Raw genomic sequence first — 22,558 nt, 5'->3', positions numbered from 1 at the left:
TATACATACCAAAATCAATGTCCAGTAGTGCTGCATTTGCACCCTCTACTAAAATTTTCTTTGGTGGGCCGTGTAAAGCTTCATACATAAAGTATACACCATCTCGCACCATTGGTTTGAGCCTTTCAGTGTAACCCTAAGACAAACATGTCCTAGAGATTAGAATGTAGTAAACTACAATCTTCAAAACACACTGTAGACACTTTACTAAATAGGCAGGCAAGTAATTATTCTGTCTTATAATACAATAAAAGTGTCATTTGCTATTTATTAGCCATGTCAACTATAAGCTATTCTTTGTGTCAAGGAGAATGTGCATAAGAACAAAGCATATAGATGTCATTCATTAGTTCTTTCTCAAGTTAAAATTATTAAGAGTCCTGCTGGATCAGACCAAGAGTCTAACAACTAATCCACTATCTTGCTTCTAACACTTGCCAAATATCTGCAGAAAGATCACAAAGAGAGCAGGAAGAAAAAGTCTTCCCCTCTTTGTCCCCCCTGCAAGCACTATTTAGGCATACACTATTTGTGAATTTTGAGCGTCCATTTAGCTACCACAGCTAATAGCATTGGTAGACCTATGCTCCACAAAATTTGTCTACCACTGTCACTGCCACATCTTGCGACAGCAGAATCCTCAACTGAGCTATGCACTGCGTGAAGAACTACCTTTTCATGAATGAGAGTCAGTAGAGCAAGGTGGATGCTCCTGAGTAAGAGCAAGAGTAGAAATGAATGTGCTAGTCAGTTCACTGTGTTGGTCACTACTATTACCCTCCTCTGCCTGGAGTGCAGATATCTGCAGTGGGGCACCTGCGGGACCTAGTAGGCCCCTTGTGAAATTGAGAGCCCTGCATAAGCAGAATTCTAAATCTCACAGGTATAAGTATGGCAGCCTCCCTACTGCAATGACTGGAAAATAGCAAGGGCAGGCATCATGGGTCAACAAAGGTAACAGGTAGCACACCTGTCCCGTTTTTTCTCATGTGATTCTACCTGTGTCAGGGAAACTAACAATTGAATATGACTAAAGTATGCCTTTTATCCATTTCCCTTGGGCCAGACTATCCCTCCTAAGTTCTGCCTACTTTTTGAAGAGCAGAAAGCTTTACAGGTCTAGTCCTCTGGCATGAAGTTTAGCACTCCATTACATCTCAATCAGCTTCTGCCTTATGAATTGTCTGTATTGCTGTACAGGCATAGGTTACTGTGATGTTCAGGGTTGGGGTCATGTCAAGGTTCACTGGGTGACCCTGAGTTCCAATACTATAAGAGAGAGAAAATGTGTTTTGATCCATATATTTTCCTAATACCAAGAATGACTGTATGCAAAAAAGGCTTTAACCAATGATTTTCTGATGTAGGGCACAAACCTTTACCAAGCTATACACTAGCTCTCAGGAGAATTGTCACATCAATGTAGAATATGAGCTTCTAAAAGATAAAGACCACAGGATTCCTTTTCTACATGAAATCTAAGATTCAGCAAACAGGTTTAATTCAGTAAATAACTGACCACTGTGATAAAGCTACTGGGCCATTTGTTTCTGACTTATGATAACCCTAATGCAGGCAATTTGCTAGTTAAAGCGATAAGTTAACTGACTGCTGCTTGTGTGCCAGAAGCAGTGTTTCTTTATCATTTTATCAGAAGAAACATACAAAGATAAATCCATCTGTATATATATATCAATTATGTCAAATAATTCACAACTCCTCTATAGTTTACCTTCAGTCTTTTCAATTCTCCTTCAATGTCTATCTCTAAGGTAGGGTAAACAGACTTGTACTGGTTGGCCAACACTTTGAATCTAAAAAGTAAAATAAGTACAAATAAATTATGCTTGCAACATTTTTTTAAAAAGCCTTGATAAAAATTTTAACTTAACACATGTGAAAACAAAAACAGACTCACAAATGAGAGATCCAGTAAGGGATTTCTTAGAATATGAAAATCAGAATATACAAGCCCTAGTAATAAATTTATTTGAAATATTTACATTACTCTAGAGAAGTGGTTACCTTTCTGAAAATTCATTGAAGTCAGAAACTAGATCACACATTCTGAGCCCACTTCGAGCTGCTTTAGAAGAATACACTGGACCAATTCCCTTTTTTGTAGTTCCCAAGCTTTAAAACACAAAAATAAAAAAACATACACATACTACACAATCTGTGACTATCAATTCAACTAGGTTGTTGTTAAGTTTCTAAAAATAAAATTACTCTGGAAGTATGTTGTACATACTTAAAATTATCATTCACTGAGGTCAAACATTTCCCCCAGTGGGCACCCAGGAGAAGAGGGAAGATTAAGAAGAAACAGAAGACTGGCAGGTGGTGCAAAACATCCTCAGAAGTGTTACTTGTAATGCTGATATACAAAATACTTAAAAAGGTACAGTCTAAACATTATTTAGTATTTACCTTAAAGGATGAACGAACATATCACATTGTTTATATGTATTTCATATGCATTTCTTCTGTGCAAATCTCAATGAATTTTCTTAACAGAGACTGTAGTGGTGTGAATCTTAGCATGCTAAGAGTGAAGAGCTTACTTAAAAGTAAAGCAACATACAGGGTATATCTCAAACGTGGTGGAACACAGCTGAGAACTGAGACTAAACAAAAACAACACTATTATTCAATGTGGTCAGAATAGTTTATGCTTTTAGACCACGGTTATATGTAGTAAGGAGCTCATTATTTCCTGTTATATGACCTGCACTATACTCTTCTTCTCAGCATGGCTACTGCACATGATAAGCCATTTGCCTATCTCCACCCAAAGGCTATGAAACTGCTCTATGCCATAGAAAGCCCATAGAATTGAGGAAACCTATTCCTGGTCAAATTATGAATCAAGGATCTTGGATGCCTAACTGTAAAGTCTGTCTTAGAACTGTGTTGCCTGAACCAAGGCTAATTGGTCCTTCTGTCATAGCAAGAGGTCTTAAGACAACTCCAACAATTGGTTTAACAAACTACAAGTTGTCCCACAGATGTTCAAACCAACCATGGAATGTTTCCCAAATTTTTGTTTTGTTTTCCAGCTGCTTTTGCCTCAAGCCTTTAGTAGTCTGGTGAAAATCTAGGGTGGGATGAGCAAATACACCATTGTTAAGAAGGGTTCTGGGTTCATATGTAACAGCAAGCCATAATTTAAATCAAGGTTCATAAGCAACCAATAAACCATGATTATAGATCGTGATTTGATGGCAGTGAACAAACCATAGCTAAGCTGTTGGGGAGGTTCACACAACACTAAGTTAAGGTTTAATCAACAATGGTTAGGTATTGTTTGCAAAACAGGCCAATGGCATCAATCAAGGACAGGTTGAGATTTGCAATGTTAAGAGTAAACAAATCACAGCTGAAGAGGGGAGTGGAGAAGAATGTAAACACAGCCTGTTATGAGTCTCATACAATGACCCACTCAGATTTTGTTTTGTCTGTATCACATTTTGTGATACTAGCAAAACTTCAGATATGCAAATTTACAATACAGACAGGCCAAGTTTTGGAAAATGGAAAATGTTAACAACACAACCAACTTTTTCTCAAAAGGAGAAAAATTTCCTTAAAAGAGCCACTATCATTAATGCAGCAAGTCCATTCCCTGTCAAAGTACAGCAACAACCTAGACTTCTAGAGTCCATTCGCTATACTGTTCCTAAGTATCAACGACAACCACAGAACTCTTGAATCAGGTTTGTATTATTTTGATTTATTTTAAGAAGACATGATCAATAGTTCAATACTTCCCTATTCCATCCATATTTGCAAAAGGAAATATGTCAAGTTTGATTCTTGCCTTTTTAAAAACAATCAGCTGTGCAATTTAAAAAATACTAACTGCATGGATGGAAATGAAATCAACATCTTTATGTTGTACTAGTGCCTAGGAATATATCAAGAAGGGAGGGGATACACTTAGATCTACTGATTTAGCACCGTCACCATGATTGAGGAAGGATACATAATCCAACAAAATAACATGCAAATAAACAAGTCCCACCCCAGGACAGGCTGACAGGATCCTGGCCAAGAATATTTCCTCTTTTGCCCATGACCAATCTAATTCTGAATGTACAAAGGAATTAAATGTGCTAAAACCTAGATATGACTTTTCAATTTTCACAAAGGGTGTGAAGGTTTCCCAATCATTCAATATCATACCACTATCATTTCAATGGATCAGTGTGGGGTGGAAAATAGAAAGAACACACACTAGTATTTTCCTAGTTCTGACCTTAATTCATTCATCATAACCTTATCATATGACATCACCATTACGCACATTAGGTAACAGAGCTTAAGAGCCTTGAATCTCTGGAAGACACCCAAAATGTTCTGTACTCATTATGCTGTAACATGATCCAGAGATTCAGATACATTTCCCATTCCTGCTGAAGAACAAGATTCACATCAGTGATGAAGAGCAACAGTTTTACAGGTTTGCTACTTGGAATTTAACATATGCGATGCAAAAAATATATCCAAGTGAACTGCAAAGGTATTGAGGCTTACAATTTAAGAACAAAACTGTTGTGCAAAAACTTACATCTTAAGTGTATTCTAAAGCTGAAGAGAATTTTGTTGTGCCCTTCGGGTTGAAAACAAACTAATTTTGAATCCTTGAATCACGTGTCTTAAAGTACATACAAATAAGTGGGAATGTACAGGTGTCCCAGATTTCCTTGCAAAAACATTAAGAAAGAATCTTACTGCAAAGCACCCTTAACAGCACACTCTATTGAATAGATTCTGGAAGTGTACTGGCTGAAAAGCCCTCCCTGTCACTCAAAATTTCTTCCAGTATTTACAATTAAAACATTTGACAACACATAACATACTTCTTTCCTGCTTGCTCTTGTCTTTGTTGTTCCTGGATGCCATCAGCAGCTTGATGGAAGTCAAATACTAGGAATTTGAAGGGTACAAAATGAACTCTGTTGTATTAATACCTGCATTAAGTACCAAACTAAAGTAAGCTATTATTTCTCATTAATATATGCCAAAGTATTTTGGAAATCATCATTTGCACTAGATATATAAACTTTAAGTAACAAGCACCTGGAGAAAATACAGCTGTTTAGTAAAAAAATATTTTAGAAAAAGCACTTCAATTTGTGAAGACTAAAGTTAAGGCAAACAAAGTATGCAAACAAAGCACTACAGTATGCTACAACTCAAGAGGTGTCAGTCAAACCTTTTCTGTTCAAAAACATTTGCATTTCTCCAGGGCTACTGACATTCCAAGCATCTTAAAATTCTCTTATATTGCAGAAGTTATAGAGGCTGAATAGAATACATAGAATGCATCTTGTTATCCCAATAACTGGGGGGTTTACACTAATCAGCAATGATATTCTAAGACTGACAAAGACAGCAAAGCAATACACCAAAAGGGTGGACTTGCTTTGTCAATGGCCGCATGTGTTGAAAGGGGCCATAAACACACAATAATCTGAAGTGGAAACACATTTCGAACATTAAAGTGAAAAGGCTGGTTTTAACATACCCTGCTTCTTATCAATATTAGGTAACTTTATTACACTGCTTAACAATCTTTGTTTAAATTGGTTAATCTCTGTGATACAACAGCAGTTGCTAGTGTTTTAAGGCAGGGAGGGGGAATTGTTCCTGAGAAACTACTTAAGAACCAAGCTATTCATTGGTGTTTTGCAGCAAAGGAGGGGACAATCCAAGGGTAACACAATGTTTTCTTGTCTCCTGATCAGCTTAACTGGATAGATTGGGGAAATGTCCACCATCTTCACCTGTTATGAGTTTGCTAGACCTTTGATGCTTGCAGTAGAAATCATTTTATGTGCGGAAGAGAAAGCCAAGATACTTCCTCCCTTGCATTTCTTGTTTGATGGGACACCAAAAAGGTAGATGGATAAAGACACGCTTCAGGCTAGCTGTTGCTCATGTTGCCATTTGGTCACCCCTGGTATAAATTGCATTAGTATGCAGTATAGAAGACATAAAGGTAAAGGGACCCCTGAACATTAGGTCCAGTCGTGAACGACTCTGGGGTTGTAGCGCTCATCTCGCTTTATTGGCCGAGGGAGTCAGTGTACAGCTTCCAGGTCATGTGGCCAGCATGACTAAGCCGCTTTCTGGTGAACCAGAGCAGCACACGGAAACACCATTTACCTTCCCGCTGGAGCAGTACTTATTTATCTACTTGCACTTTGGCGTGCTTTCGAACTGCACATTTATTTATACATAAGTCAATAAATAAGATGATCCTCCAACCATTCATCTTGACGAATTCTTGACATAAACATTCATTTGTGGAAGAACACATTTACTATAAAACAATTACCAGTTTAGATAGAAAACACCTCTTGTTTAAGTGTTTGATTTCCACTTTGATAGCCAATGCAGTACTGTATTTGATACCAGAAAGCTAGCTTTAGAACCCTGTCTACTGTGTTGGGAGGCTGTTCTCTCAATAGCTGTTGTTGAATAATGTAGGGGGGAGTCTACATTTGAAGTGGGCACAACAAAAGGCCCCACTATGTGCATGGAACATTCCCCCACAGGCCTTTGTATTCTAACCTATATTATTGCTAGATATTTACAAATGAAAAACAAATCAGAGCTACAGATTAAAAAATACTTTGAATCATTTAATATATTTCAATATTTTTTACTTACCAATATGAGCTCTGTCAGATATAATTAATCTTTTTTCCCAACCTTCCAATCCTTTGAAAAGCAACAAAAGAAATATTATGGGGGGGGGACACATTTAGAAATCGGTTACTTTTAATGGCCAAAATTCTATGCATTTTTAAAGAGAAAAAAATTCCACTGTCTTTGGTGGTACTTACTCCCAAGTAAGTGTGCAAAGGATTACAGCCTAATTTGATCAGTTGAATGAAGAGACAGTTTAGAAAATATCACAAAACTAACTCAAGGTAGCTTGGAAAAACGAAACAAATTTCAGTCATTGCTATTTGTCTCAAACATACAATATCTTGAAAATGGATCTATATAAAACACTGGCTTATGAACACTCTAACTCGCAAGAAAAACCCTAGATATTTATTTAATATTACTTCTTCCATTTAAATTCTATTTCATCATGTGGCTTTAAAAAAAGTGGTGCATTTAGATAATCTGAACACTAATCCAACATTCTTGGCCACTGAAAATTTTAAAATTATATACAGTGTGTATTTGTATTTTAAAGTGTTGTATGTCATATACCACTTACTTTAAGGTGTTAAATAGAATTAAATGGGGGGGGGGGGATTTTGAACAAAAGAAATAAATCTTTGAGAATTGGTTACTTTTTTCCTCAATGCACCAAGTGGATACCATCAGGCAACTCAGGAGCAAAAACACATTGGTAATTACCAAGTTCTGCTATATACCAATGCGAGAGAATCCTCACCATCTCCCTACGATACCTTAGAAAGCTGTTCTTACCTTTTCCTTTTTTAACATTTTTCTCTGCCTCTTCAAACAATCCTGGCAAGTGAATTACCACACCATTTCCTGGGGAAAGCACGAAAAGGGAGTGATCAATGAGGAATACAAGAAGGTTAAAAGTCTCAAAAACCCCAGTTTTGACTTTGCAAAAAGGAAAAGCATTTAAATACTAAAATATATCTTATATTACTTACTTTTCAGTTAAGGTCTAGGGCATTGGTAGGCCTGGGGGCTGGATCTGGCCCAATCGCCTTCTAAATCCAGCCCGCAGACGGTCCGGGAATCAGCGTGTTTTTACATGAGTAGAATTTGTCCTTTTATTTAAAATGCATCTCTGGGTTATTTGTGGGGCATAGGAATTCGTTCATTTATTTTATTTTTACAAAATATAGTCTGGCCCCCCACAAGGTCTGAGGGACAGTGGACCGGCCCCCCTGCTGAAAATGTTTGCTGACCCCTGGTCTAAGGCTTCAATCCAATGGTGACTTTGTACAGTGGTACCTCAGGTTACAGACGCTTTGGGTTACAGATGCTTTGGGTTACAAACTCCGCTAACCAGGAAGGCAAGGTTGAAGTGGTACTTACTTGCACAGGAGCCAACTACTAGGGGACAAGGTTCCTTTGCGCCCCCCCCCCCAAATAAAATATTTGAGAGGGCTGCCCTCCGAAGTTGACACCCGTGCCCTCCTTCCAGTATTTTATTCAAGTTGACACCCCTGCTTACTTGGAAGGGCAGGGTCACATCCAGATGATTTTAGTCTGATAATCTAGTCCAGGGATAGTCAACCTTTTTATACCATCTTTCTTGATGGTAAAATTTCCTTACCGCTCACCAGCGCTCAATGGAAGGAGAATTAAGTTTGTGCCGTAGAACCCCCGACCAGCCACCTAGAATCCTGAAATGCCCACTATGGGCGGTAGGGACCAGTTGACAACCCCTGATATAGAGGTTAACAACTGGACAACAAACATGGATTTTACGCATTCTAATGGTAGCCAAGAGGCTGATATTGATAAACTGGAAGAATAAAGACATGATCTCCTTTAATCAGTGGATTGATAATATGATAAGACTTGCAACCTATGAACGGACTGCTTACAGACTCTGCTTGGATAAATACAAGAATATTTGGAACAAATTTATACAAAATGTAGTAGGCTATTAATATTTACATTAGTATTAAGATAATAATATCAAATTTATAAAATAATGTCTGGGTTAGGGTATTTTTATATATATTCATATGTGTTTTTTCCCTTTTACACAGTTGTGTGTTTTGTTTTTTCCTCTTTATGTATCACTTACTGCTTTATATTTGAAAAATTTTCAATAAAATAACAATTACAAAAAAAAGACTTCAAACTGTAGAGGTACAGTATATTCTGAAAAATACTACTTACCAATAAAAGCTGTAACTTTTGGATTGATGATACCACTGGGTAAGAGATGGAAATCATATTCCACAGAATCTACTACAACAGTATGCCCAGCATTGTTGCCTCCCTGCAGGTAAGATAGGATTTATTATTCTTCATTTTTTCTTAAAATATTTATTAAAAGCTCACATTAGAACTATCAACCCTTTCATACATGTTGTTCCTGTCTGTTACTTGGAAGAAAAACAAATCAAGCTACTTTTTGCTTAACTTGGCAACATAAACAACAAATCTCAAACCTGTTACTAACCGTCTTGAATGTATTGACACTTGGTTGGTCATTGATTTAAACTTGCTTCCAAGATGTATTTTCATTTACAAATACACCCACAACTTTTCAATCAAATTCACAATGCAAAAACTATTTCTAAATAAATAAATGCAAAAACTAAGCTTCACTGTGTGTCATGTGCAGTCAGTTGTTTTGACCAATGAAAGACCTCATTACTCCTAAAGCATTCATATTTTAATAAACTGTCATAGTTGAAACACTGGTTCAGAACCAGTGTGTTATGCTAACTATATATTTAATATATTTATATCTCATAACATTTATATACTGCTTGATTGTAAAAAAAAAACCCAAAAACTCAAAGCGCCAGAAAATTAAAATGAATCCACTTGAATTGACAAAACTGCCACAAAGAAAACTCACAACTTACTTCTGTAGTGTGATGTTTGATTTTGGAAGATATTCCTTGTAAAAATTATGAGAACCCATGCCTTGGATCCATGTTTTGTGCCATGGCAGCACTGGCAAATGCTAGGTTTCTTATTTTTTTGTTCAGTTAACCAAGAGACAAATGTCACATTTTCAGGAGGATCCATTTTACTGGCTCCAACCTGTGTGTGCATGCATGTGCCAAAGAAAGTGCGTGTTGGTTTTCATATTCTACTTTCTCCTTTCCTCTCTCTTACTCCTGCCTCTCTTCCCCAACTCCTGTGTCACCCAACTTCCAGCCCCCTCCTGCTTCCTGCCAGCAATTCTACTTTCCTTTTGCAGTCCCCCATCCGGATAGTTATCCTTTCTCCCAGTTTTCTGCTCATTTGCTCAAGTGTTGTTCTGAGGTTTAAAAACCATACAGAGATGAAAGAGGAAATGAAGAACAACACTTTCCCTACTTCCTCTTCCACTGTTGTGTTGATCTGAGGCACACTCAGTGCTTAAGTAGGAAAGTGTGTCACTCTTCACCACTTCTTTCAGCATTATGTATTTTTCAAAGAAAAAGCACAAGCACTATCGCCACCTCATGAAGGAGGGGGCTGCAGAGATTTTACAGGTGGTAGCTGAAGTCTTCAAAGGAGTCATTACTGAATTGGTAATTCCAGTAAAAAGCAACCAAGCTTTACCATTTTGTAACCTATTCTAATGCATAGGTAAACCAGTACAAGGATGATTATTCTAACACAGAAATACTAATAATTTGTAGCAAATAATTGGACAACCCTATGTGTGCTTCCTAAGTCCTGGTGCTTTCAATGGGGTTTATTCACAGGTAAGTGAGCACAGAACAATAGTCACACAGTGCAATTTTAAGCATTCTTGTTTAGAAGGAAATTCCTTGAGTTCAATGGAATGATAGAGCACATAGCCCTCTTTTGTTAATTAGATAATACAGTACAATCCTAAACTCACTCAGAGTTTAGGATTGTACTCTATTATCTAATTAACAAAAGAGGACATTCCTTTTTCAAAAAATTAAGCCAGTTTAACTGTGCTGTGTAAGAAACACACAGAATGTTCAGTGACTTTCGTGGTTGAATAGCTAGTAAAATATGCAAACACAGCATTCCAGTTATGTGAACATACTGGGCATATTTTTTCTGACAAGATTTACCTTGCAGTAGTCCACAGTGCCAATATTTATAGAGGTCTAGCATGCCATTTCTGCCATGTCTTAAACGTTCAAGAGATTCATAAAGCATTTCATTGGCAGACTAAACCATTAATTCATTTGCCTTGCCTATCTTATCTTTTTCATACATCTAGAAATTTAGAATCACCTTTTTAATCACCTCATGAGAATTAGAAAGGGGTTCTCTACATGACTTCAGAAAAGAAGGGTGGTGTTCTCTACAAACTTTTATAATCCCATCCTATGTTACTTCATATTCTTAAATAAAGTCAAAAAAATAGTACGTAAATTCCAATGAGTTGTATCCATTGAAGTTGTCACACTCTTGCAATGGTTTCTGTTCGTGCAGTAATACTTCCACTGGCATATGGACGGGGGGAGGGGGGAGCGCACCGCACCGGGTACCATTTGGGGAAAGGGTGCTATCGCGACCGCACTCCCAGGATGCGTACCACACGGAGGTCCGTTCTTAACCTGAAACTGTTCTTAACCTGAAGCACCACTTTAGCTAATGGGGCCTTCCACTGCCGCCGCATGTTTTTTGTTCTCATCCTGAAGCAAAGTTCTTAACCCGGAGGTACTATTTCTGGCTTAGCGGAGTCTGTAACCTGAAGTGTATGTAAACCTGAGGTACCACTGTACAGTGAAATCTGACTTCTAATAAGTTCTGTTACCTTTAAAACAATTTAGGTTTTATTTGATCTGGAAGAACTCTGAAATTTAAGATACTGTATGTATACAGAGCAAAGCCTTCGGCAAAACATATGATTCAAAATTAGAAAACTATATTTGGCCTGTGTGCATTGGTATGTTATCTCTGCAACCATGTTATCTCTGCAACCATAAGGACTAAATGATAAGAACAGCGTCCAAAGCTCATCATGCAGCTCTCCTGCCCATGCTGTTCTTGTAAGGCATGATGCCGTCTTGCCCCAAAATGGCAGCTAGACACTCCGTTTTGGCAACTGTAACCTTCGTTTAAGGAGCTATTTGGTGCCTAGCTTATATATCTGAGTTTCTAATGCTGGACATAGAAATGATCTCAAATTATAAACAGCAGAGTAAAGAGGTACATCTGCAGCATACAATGAAAACCATATTGTAAACCCTCTGACCCTTGGCTGAAGGGCAGCATAGAAATCTAAATAATAATAATAATAATAATAATAATGACAACCGTAAATGAAAGTAACAGCTACACTTCTGTGGGGAGGGAATTCCACAAGCATCCCTTTCTTAAGGAAATTAGACATCAGGAAACCCTTATATCAGTGCCTATAAATCAATACCAATGTTATTTTCAGGAATCTCAAAAAGACTAACTTTGGATTCCAAGTTTAAATAACATTGATCTGAAGAGGTAATGCTATCATTTGATCCCATAGTATCTTTTAAAATTGAAAACATTTTATACAAATAAGAAATGTTCTATTTCCTACATTCAAGAATAAGAAATGTTTCTCAAGTCTCTCTAGAGCTGCTCATCCAAAAGAGCTACAAAGCTCATGTCCTTACTTGAACTTCTTTCCTTGCAGTAACCTAATATGCCAGTTTCTCTTGCTGATAAATAGTTGTGAGCTACTTGAAACTGTGCAGGCATTTCATACATTCAACTTCTGGGGTAGAGGGGTGGAGAATCAGTCTCCAGTATTACTCTCCCTTTAGTAAAGTGGGTCTCCAGCATCGAACCACACTGGGCACATGCAGCAAGAAGAAAGCCAAAATGGGTTCCTGGGAAACAAGGATCTCTTTAAAAATCTTGCATTTGGGGAAGGGAATCTGCCTGCCTTCCCCACTCCAAATACTAGCTTAAATAAGAGTTGGCATGTGTGCACTTGCTTCTGTCACAGCAGTGTTTCGCAGATACTGTGTTGTGCTGCCTTGAAAGTACTTGTTAGAAAAAGAGGTATAAATTACAGAAACAAATTCATTCAGAAATTACTTTCTCTGAGCAGTTGCATGGGGCCAAAATCCCTGCCTCAATTACCATGTGCGGGCAAATGGAAGCAGAACCTCTCTACTCCTCTAAGTGGTTGTTTGGGATATGGATTTCCCTTAAGAATTTTGCAAGCCAACATGCTTGTACTTCCTATTAATAGTTATTTGGTTAATCCTGCTCCTCCTCCTTGGGGCTTAGAGCAGCATTAAAATAAGCTAGTGCATGCTGCTGAAATCATGGAATTTTTATTCCTTCTCCCAGAGGCGGATTTAGGGCAGTGTGACCGATTCCGCCACACTGGACACTGAGCATAGTGGCCGCTGCAGAGCACTGCAACTACGACATAGTGAATTGAGCAGAACAGAAGGTGAGATGCATGGGGTGCCAAATTTTGGCCTTGCAGAGGGCGCCACTAAAATTTGAAAGATCAAAGTTCGCCCCTGCTCCTCCATTCCAACTGCTGCCGTGCCAGGGAGGAAACAACTCTGAGTCTGTCTTGTTGTCACATGTGAATGTGGGTTTCCCCAAGCAAACAAGACTGTGGGTACTTTCCTCCCTGACACAGGTGCCTGAAATTTCAGCAATGGGCAGAAGCACACTGATTCTTCACATTAAATCATAGCTTATTTTAACTATTTAATGTGGCATGCAAACTGGGCCAATGAGCTACACTTGGATAAAATACTACTTTCAGTTTTAATTTAACAATGCATGCCAGGCCTAAAGATATTAAAGAGAATGAAATCTCCACTTAGACTGCACAATTGACATCCACCTGTGCAATGACACCTCTTTCTTTTTCTCCTCCATGCAGTTCCACATGTGCCCCCAAAATCTGCTAACACTCCAAGCAGATTTTGGGGGTGCACACAGTAGAGGAGAGGAAGGGGAAAGACAAGTCCACCACCAATGTCACCCACCAACTGCTGCTCAAACTATGCTACTAGACAAATAATTATGATAGCCATACGGAAAACAATGACACAGCATCAAAACTAGCAGACTCTTAGGCAACATCCTAAAATCCTTTCAGTCCCCAGGTCTCTACATTCCCATATAAGCAGACTAATATAATAAGTACTGTAGTTAGAAGAGGAGTAGAAATGACAGGCTGCATAACGTATCAAATCCAGAGCAGCACTATAACTATTATAGTATGAGCTGCACCCCAACTTCAACTATGCATATCTATAAATCACATTAGCTACATTTACTATGGATATACTGAGTATCAAGTGTCCTGAGGGCTACAGCTGAAAGCACACATGTGAAATCTTTGCCAAGCCTGTGGACTGCAACTACACTCTCTTAGTAAATTTCTGTTGAAAAAGTTAACAGTATTTTCCATGAAATGGAACAGGATCAGACTTCAGAACAAGCTTGAAATCCAGATTTTCCCAAGCAGCCAAATTCTAAATCCTATCACAGAATGATTAGTAAGCCATTTATTTATTTATTTATTTTACTTATGCTTATGCCATAACCTCTTAAGGCAACACAACATTAAAAAATAATAAAAACACTATGAAATAGATAAAAGTTACTAAGATTGGTCAAATATGTAAATATGTTTCCCCATCTCTTCCATGTTCCAACTTCCACTCACTTCTGAAACCTGCTGAGTCAACTAGATGTTACATCCCTCAAAGCTGCCGCTTCTTCACTGGGCTGCTGCTAACGCCCCTCATAGCCTCTGTTGGCAGATGAAGGAGGCACCAGAAGAAGCAAAAGTCTAGATACCGTGGGGTTCAATATATCCCCTATCACAAGTATTCCATCACACCATTTGCAGAAAACAGTGAAGTTTTATACACAAAATAGACTGCAGTTGTGGAATGAATAATATTTTTTTAAAAGAATTGCCAATTGCTCAGATCATGTTTCAGACATGAATGCAATCCCTGACCACCAGCTGATAATCCTAAAGTATCTTAACTGCTATGCATGTTGACTAGTTAAGTAAACATATGCCAAAGGAAAAATGAGATAATATTTTAACAAATTAACACTTTACTGCAAGAAAGCCGGTTGATTTCTGGCATGGTACATTACAAAGATTAATTTACCACCACACTGTTGTTTGCAGTTGTATATGATCAAATAATCTGACAGCTAGAAAGACAGGCTTAGTTTAAAACTGCAGATGTAATCACTGGGACTCTTAAAATAAAAAATCTACACATTAGAAGCCCTTAGGATACCTAGAAGTAAGCTACCTAAGAAAACAAGTTTGCTTGTTTTTTGTTTGTTTACACAAAAGTGTTTAGAACTAAAATCAGTTCTATTTTTAAACAAAAGATAGTGATATCCTATCCAGCTGAGCAGTGGAAAGTCTGATCCCTCCAAATCTGTGATATTTGTATCAGTTTTGAAGGAACCCTGAGCCACATAGCTCATACTAGGAGAATGTGATTAGCAAATGGATTAATGCAAGCTTTTGGTTCTGTTTCACACCCAAAGAACTGCATAATGCTACCAGTGATGACGGGTAGAAATAATTCCATTGAGCTTTTCCCATTTCCTAAGTTCATTAGCAAAAATGAATGGATGTTAATTGCACATAAAAATTAGGCAAGCCTGGCAGTTGTGAAATTGTTACTTTTGTTTATTAGATACAAGGAAAATAAGCATGATAAATTAGATCACTCTAGGGCATCAGACCATTTCCCAATGAAAAATGAAAATTACTTTTCACAAGTTTGATAATTTTCCTATGCAAATTAAGGTAATTTCCCCAAAAAAGCAACACCAACGGAAACTATAGTTGAGGCTCACAATTTAACAATCTGAGAAAGTTAAAATGGTGCATGAAGATGGCAACTGATTCCACTTAAGAACATATAACCACATTGGCTCAGTGCAGCAGAAAACCATGCACCAGTTCTGCACACTGTTGGAGGTATACTTCAAATCAAATTAACATCCTTTAAAAAAAAAGAATTTATTTTAAAAAGAAACCTCAGTTTCCCATGCTCATTTGCTAATTTGAAAACAACTGGACTTCAAAGCCAGTTCCTTTGATGATGTCACAGTTTAACAAGAGTTTCAAGGTATCACTTAATAACTCACTCATCATGGATGGTAAGCACTGCTGCTTACCAAACCAAGCCATTATCTAACAATGTGAACTCAGCAAAGGGATTGCTATCAGTTATACAGCAATAATTGCTTTAAAAAACCAATCTATCATTACTCTTACAGCAGCTTTATACCAAGGATGTCAATCTTTTTAAGAGATTTGTAAAATGCTGTAGATTAAAAATTCTCTAAATAAAAAAATGAGGAAGTTATAAGCAAATGAACTGCTTTACCAATGAAAACTATGACCAGCATTCAGCATACTTTGAACTACCAAACCATCTATGCTATTGTTTTTGTGAGCAATAAAAGGCATTAAAAACATGCAAGATCCTTAACTAAAAGCGCACAACCATTAAAAAGAGTATTTAAACATGTAGATGAAGTGATAAGAAGCATTGCACCTCTGCAGAGTTATAATAAATAATAAATATTTATAATATTATAAAATTTTATTTATAATAAATAAAGCATGCTTACTTATGAAGCAGTCTGCCCAATTCACTAAGTCTTTGGCACCTGATAATTTTTGGCCACTTCCTTCCCCTCTACATTATATGAACAACATACGCAAGTGTTTGCATAAATTATGTCCACCTGACTTTGGTAATTCCCTATCATAACGTAACCCCCGCTGTTTAGAAGAATTTCTTGGCCCTTCAGATATGTTTTTCAGGGGATACATGGAAGGAAGGAAGGAAGGAAGGAAGGAAGGAAGGAAGGAAGGAAGGAAGGAAGGAAGGAAGGAAGGAAGGGGAAAGGTGTGTTGCCTAAGGAAGCTCCCACTTTCACAACTTTGGATCCTACACAATATATGGGCCCACTCTTGAAGCAGCAGCAACAACAACACCATAGCCACCTAACCTTCACCAGAAAGTCCCAGGGCAGGATGCAACTATGTAAAATACATTAAAAACAGTTTAACAGAAATTACAGTCACAACTGCTCAATGAGAAACTGATGTGTGGTTCTTGTTCCCTACTTCAACAGTTAAACAGACTTCAAGGTTTAGCCATTAATTGCACTTCAGTAGAAATCAGACTCACCACACTGATTTTTAGACACACTTTATGACCAGATTATCAAATGTACGCAATATTTTTACAAGCTACATTTATACATTTTCATTTAAATGCAAACAAGAAAACAACATGCAGCATATGCTGTACTGTATTGTAACACTGGTGATATGTTATCACTTCAGCAAATAATCTAATTTGCTTTCTCCTTATCTGAAAGTTGTTCCATCAAAAGCAGGCATTGGAAAGCACCATTTTAAAAGAACAAACTGGGATGAGATTGTGTGTGTTAAAAATCTCACTTCTAAGAATTGTTAAGGTTTCAGATTTCTGTGAATAGGACTATTATTTAAGTCAGAGGTGGGGACTTGTGGCCTTCCAATGTTGTTGCAAAACAGAGTGCTGTGAGAACAGAATACTTGGACTAGATGGGCCTTTGCTCTGATTCAGGCTTTTCTTGTGTTCTGAACGTCCAACATGAAGAAGTGTTCTACAAAGTTTGCCAACCATTTTGACACTTTTTGGTTGTCCTAACAAAAGTGTATTAGCCTTTCAATCTTTCCCCTTCTTTCTCAAGTGATCAATTTACTTGAAAATTTTATTTTTCTAGTATTTTTCTTTGCAAAACCATGGGTTATTTCTCAAACCTTATTTATCTTGCAAGTTCACACCAGACAGATAAAAAGCCAGGATCTTAACTGTTTTTGCCCCATAGTAGCTAACGGTGCAGCTTTTTATAAATGTCAAGACTTGCTGAAAATTTTCAGCTTCTGCCAGTCGCTGACAGTTTGCAAAAGATATGTAGGACTATCTTTATGAGGGCTGCCATTGAAGAAAACTCAGAAACTTCAACGGGTTCAAAATGCAGCAGGCAGATTAATGTCTGTGTTACCTTCAGAACTCATATAATCCATGTTCTAGAACAGCTGTATTGGGCTACCAGTTTGTTTGTTTTCATGCTAGATTAACACTCCAAATGACTTATACTTCAAATATGTGAAGGACTGTCTCCTTTAGAGGCCCCCTTCCCCTTGTGAAAATCTGCAGAGAGGGGCTTCTTGGTAGTTCTTCTTCCCTCAGAAGTCGCGGGTGAGAAAAGGCATGTTCTGTGGCAGCCCTTAAGTGATGGAATTCTCTCCCCCAGATATGCATCTGGTTTCTTATACAGCTTTCAGCAAATGTTGAAGATGTACATCTTTATCCTGGCCATTAACACCCAAAATATGTGTTTTCAGTACTGGACCTATTCTGTAATTGGTTCCAAATGTTTATAATTCTGAATTTTAAATTGCTGTAACTCTGCTGGTGAAGGGTAAGTAATACATTTAATAATACTAATGACATTTAACTGAACTTCAGCATATTAAGTGGACATTTATTCACATATATTTGGGACCCATTAATCCTACCAGCAGGCTTTCACTGTCCTTGGGATCAATGTCAGCAATTATTATGGTGCTTTGTCAATACACAAGGAACTCTAGGACTGGTAGTTCTCAAGAATCACACAGAAAGATTGGTGCTTCCCTGTCTCCCCAACTCTTAAGTCCTAGTTAAACTACACAAACATATTATCTTTTAGAGAAGAGCACGGGTCAGCAACTCACTTTTCAAAATGTTGCTTCATCTGCCTTAATGTAGCTTCTTACTGGCTTCAACAGATCTTGTAAGATCTGGTCCACAAGTACATAAACACAGGGAAATAAATATAGTCAGGCAATTTACTGTATATTTACTGTAGTAAATTTTACAATTTACTGTAGCCCCATTTCCTCACTTAGAGAATAAAGGGATTGCAGCCTAAGCCGTCACTCCTTCAGATTTTCAGGCTATAGTAAATTAGGGTGAATGTACATTGCTTACATTAATAACCCAGGACAGTCAGGTGATATATTTCCACCTGAAAAGAAGGGCCATAGTTCAGTGGTAGAGCCAGAGCTGGCCTCATGCTGGGTGCCCTGCCACCTCTACCAACAACAGAGAAGCGCCCTTGGGTATAGCATATGCATGCCAGATATCCTTGGTATCTTCAAAGCTAGGCCGAGGAAGGCTTCTGTCAGAAACCTTGAAAACACCTTACAGTACATGTATTAGCCAGTGTCAACAATACTAAGTTAGATAAATCAGTGGTCAGACTTGGTACAAAGTAGCTTTCTATCTCACCCATCTACCCACCCTACAGCTAGGGATAATGCAATCTAGGAGAATGCATATCTGGGAAAGGGAACAAAGCAGACAGCTCCATAATTTTCAAGTAAGACACATAGCTGAGATTTGGAGATCTGCTAGTTCAGGCAGAGAAAGCATTCTTGAGAACTGCCTGTCTCTGGAGATTTTATATGACACTGTATATATGTAATTAAAAGTAAAATAATTCAAAATTCTATAAATCTCTGCTGAAATGGAAGGAAATCCAGATAAACACTATGTCCCTGGAACTTCTCACAGCACAGAAAAGTGAGACAGAGCATAACAGTGTATTACTAATTTCAAAACAACCAACTATGATATGAACAGGTGATTAACATTTGGAGCAGATAAAAAAGAAAAGTGTATATAAACTTTTGTAGCTTCTAAATATGGGGTGGTATTCAAAGTGAGTCCTGCTAAGAGTAAACAGCCATAACTAATTTAGGTTCATTAACATCAAGTTGATCTATTTTTGAGCAGGGCTTAACTGAATACAACCCATCAGTATTTGTGGCAAATATATTTACACAGGATTATGCACATACTTTCTTTTTTACATCTGTATAAGAGAAGTGTCACGTGCAAAAAAGTTGGATCAGATTCTTAAAAACAACAACATGGCAGCCTTAGTTTTTTCTAAGTACAGTAGTCTAGGTATGGAGGGTCTTTTGATTTTTTCAACTCCTAAGCACAGAATTCCTACTTCATTGTTTAAGGCTGAGAAAGCACTTCCAACCTGAGCATGTTCTGAAATACACAGAGTACAATTTAGAAACAAAGCACCCAAAGAATTGTGTGTGAACTTCTATGGATTCAACAGGGCACTTTGCATCACCACCTCTTGAGCTTCCTGCTCTTTCTCCACCCCTCCCCTGCCCTTGTGAAGACTGGAGAATCCTAAGGCTGTGTAAGAGGCAGCATTAGTAATAGGAAAACAACCCATGTTTTGTGTATGCAAAGCAGAGTTTTAGGCATGCACATGGAGCACTTTGGATCCTAGGTAGTCCTGGTTGCAATTCTGACAGAGACTGCAGGGCCATTACCTGTTCTTTAGATTATCCGTTTCCATCAAAAACACTTAATGAAAGATAATAGACGTTTTGATAAGGATTTTTCAATTGAATTTAGGATCTTAACATTACCTGTATTATTTAAACAGCATTATCCACGTACTTGGAAGAAATTAGCTATACCAGATTGGCCATAAGAAGAGGGAGAAAAAGAGAGAAGCCTGGGTCTAGGATCTCTTTCTTTAGACATCAGGTATCACACAGAAGAAAACAGGAGGACGCTTGTTTCTTATTTTGGGCAGGCAACACAACAGGAGCGGAACACCTGAGATGAACCTCTCCTCCCGCCAATGAACTCATGATGGAGCCTCAAGGAAGACAACAGCCCCTCCTGGCGAAGGGGCTGGCCAAGGCCTTGCCAACAGCTCCTTTAGCCGCCTCTTTTCCGCCGCTGCATTTCGTTCGCCTGGGCGAAGAGCTGCCGCTGCTGCACTGCAGGGCTGCCCGAGGAGAAAAAAAAGCGGACGGCGGGAAATGGTCGTAACCGTCAGAGTAGAAAGAGATAAAAGAAACACGGGGGGGGGGGGAGCGGAAGGGAAGGAACAGGTCGCTGCCGTCCTTCCCCACCGCCGTCCGTCACAAAGCAGCGTAGTCGGCCGGGGTGGGGAGGCGGCTCGGCGGCTCCAGGCGCTCGCAAGGAAGCAGCAGCCCAGCTCAGTCGCAACAATGGAGGAAGCGGGAAGAGCCGGCTATGGGGGAAACGAAGGGGAGAGGCTCGCCCTGACGGCCAGCTGGTTAGACCTAGGCGATGAGTAAAAAGCGCGGCGCCCGGCCTGAGCGCGGCAGTTACTATAGAAACCGAGGCGGCGGCGGCGGGAAGAGCCGCGGGGGGTCCGCTCTCGTTCTTTCTGCGGCCCGTCGCCTCCCCGCGCGCGCGCCTCCGGGAGAGTTCAAGGTGACTCGGCCCGCCCGGCTCCTCACCTGGCACCTGCAGACGATGTCCGCGTCCTGCGCCAGCAGGTCCACCACTTTCCCTTTGCCCTCGTCGCCCCATTGTGCCCCCAGCACCACGGCCACTTTATTGCCGGGGTGCCGTGAGGCGGCCCCGCCGTTGGGGATGGTGGCGGCGGCGGCGGCGGGCGTGGAGCCGCTTTCAGACATGGCTCCCGCAGGCGAAGGTTTCCGTATTGCTCTTAAGGCACATGCGAGGAGGAAGCGGCGCGCCCGACTCCGCCGGCGACGGCTACCTCATCCCCGCCTTCCCTCACAGTTGCCGCATCCCGCTCCGGCTCCTGCTGCCGCCTACCGGCCTCCCTTTGGCATCCCGCTCCTGCGCGTGTCAGGAGGCCCGCCCCTTCATCTGCATAATATGTTAAATGCCGGCGCTTCGTGCCCATATATAGAAGGAACTACGCTGCCCATAGTGTCGCGCGGCTAACTTCGCAGTCTCGCCGTGAAATGGCCGCGGGGCATGCTGGGAAACGCAGTCGCCCCGGATCTCGCCTCAGCAGGCGGGACGGCGCGCTGCTCGCTCCCCCCACTGTGGCCATTCGCGCTGTTCTTAGTAGACGCAGAGCGAGCGCGAGGCAGCGTCGGTTGCTAACGGCGGTTTGGGGGCCGTTCTTTCGGCCGCGCTGATGGCGCGCTTTTTGACCCCGCTTGTGTGGGCCAAGCCCCTGCTGCTCTGCCTCTGGTTGAAGGGATGCTGGGCAGTGTGGAGGTGCGGGAGAGAAGGATGGCCCGGGGGGCTGAACGGGTTGGGAAGGGGATGTCAGAGAGGCAGGTTTAAGGGTGCGAGAGGGGAAACGAGGAAGTGGGGGTGTCCATGGCTCAGGGTAGCGAGCGGCCTTCATGGTTAGTGCAGGTTGCATCTTGTGAAGAGAAAGGTAACAGATATGAGGCAGAGCACTCCCCTAGCCGGCCACCCAGGGGCCGTTACAGTGGTACTTCGAGTTAAGTACTTAATTCGTTCCGGAGGTCCGTTCTTAACCTGAAACTGTTCTTAACCTGAAGCACCACTTTAGCTAATGGGGCCTCCCACACCGCCGGAGCACGATTTCTGTTCCCATCCTGAAGCAAAGTTCTTAACCTGAGATAATATTTATGGGTTAGCGGAGTCTGTAACCTGAAGCGTATGTAACCCGAGGTACCACTGTACTTCGGTTTGCTCACTCTTCTCAGTCCGAGAGCCACATTTGGAATCCCCTCCGAGGGTTGCATGCCAGTGGTGGGCATAGTGAAAGTGAGCACAGCCAGTGCGCCCACTCTCCGACATGGAAGGCGGCTGACAAATTAGGCGAAGGGAAGGTCGTCTGGCAAACACACTCCCAGGACATCCCTGGGACTGCTTTATCAGCAGAGAGACCTTCAAATATTTTCTGCTTCTCTTGGTTTATTCAATTCATACCTGAGCAGGGGAAACAGGCCAAAAAATCCAACAGATACCAACAGATAAAGCAGACAGCTGGATACAGTAATTCTTTAAGGAAGCAATGAATATCTACTGGTAATTGATCAGACCACGGTTCTTCAAGGAAGCCAAGATATTTAAATCACAAACTGCATGTATAG

The 22,558-nt window shown here is 40.0% G+C and overlaps 2 protein-coding genes across 10 annotated transcripts in view; one reads left to right on the top strand and one right to left on the bottom strand.

The window, feature by feature from the left end:
• The window catches only part of ADSS2 (adenylosuccinate synthase 2), a 29,386-nt gene extending 8,097 nt beyond the window's left edge, over window positions 1-21,289 (bottom strand). Inside the window, exons 1-8 of one of the 2 annotated variants that reach the window (XM_081905840.1) lie at window positions 20,969-21,289; window positions 8,860-8,962; window positions 7,456-7,524; window positions 6,679-6,729; window positions 4,863-4,929; window positions 2,026-2,133; window positions 1,733-1,814; window positions 10-136 (exon numbers count right to left, since the gene is read on the bottom strand). In XM_081905840.1, the coding sequence (XP_081761966.1) occupies window positions 10-136; window positions 1,733-1,814; window positions 2,026-2,133; window positions 4,863-4,929; window positions 6,679-6,729; window positions 7,456-7,524; window positions 8,860-8,962; window positions 20,969-21,148 (787 nt within the window). In that variant the 5' untranslated portion in view covers window positions 21,149-21,289. The remainder of the gene's footprint in view (window positions 1-9; window positions 137-1,732; window positions 1,815-2,025; window positions 2,134-4,862; window positions 4,930-6,678; window positions 6,730-7,455; window positions 7,525-8,859; window positions 8,963-20,968) is intronic. The other variant, XM_081905841.1, reaches the window with a different exon arrangement.
• Window positions 20,138-22,558, top strand: part of CATSPERE (catsper channel auxiliary subunit epsilon) — a 45,397-nt gene continuing 42,976 nt past the window's right edge. The window contains exon 1 of one of the 8 annotated variants that reach the window (XM_081905808.1): window positions 20,138-20,799. In XM_081905808.1, the coding sequence (XP_081761934.1) occupies window positions 20,522-20,799 (278 nt within the window). In that variant the 5' untranslated portion in view covers window positions 20,138-20,521. Of the gene's footprint in view, window positions 20,800-20,848; window positions 20,943-21,456; window positions 21,708-21,761; window positions 21,842-22,558 lie in introns of those variants that run through there. The other 7 variants (XM_081905801.1, XM_081905800.1, XM_081905804.1 and 4 more) reach the window with 7 other exon arrangements.

Source organism: Podarcis melisellensis (genome assembly GCF_964234715.1).
Source record: "Podarcis melisellensis genome assembly, chromosome: 3".
NCBI classification, from domain to species: domain Eukaryota; kingdom Metazoa; phylum Chordata; class Lepidosauria; order Squamata; family Lacertidae; genus Podarcis; species Podarcis melisellensis.
Note: the sequence above shows the minus strand (reverse complement) of the source record. Positions and strands in the feature narration are given on the sequence as shown.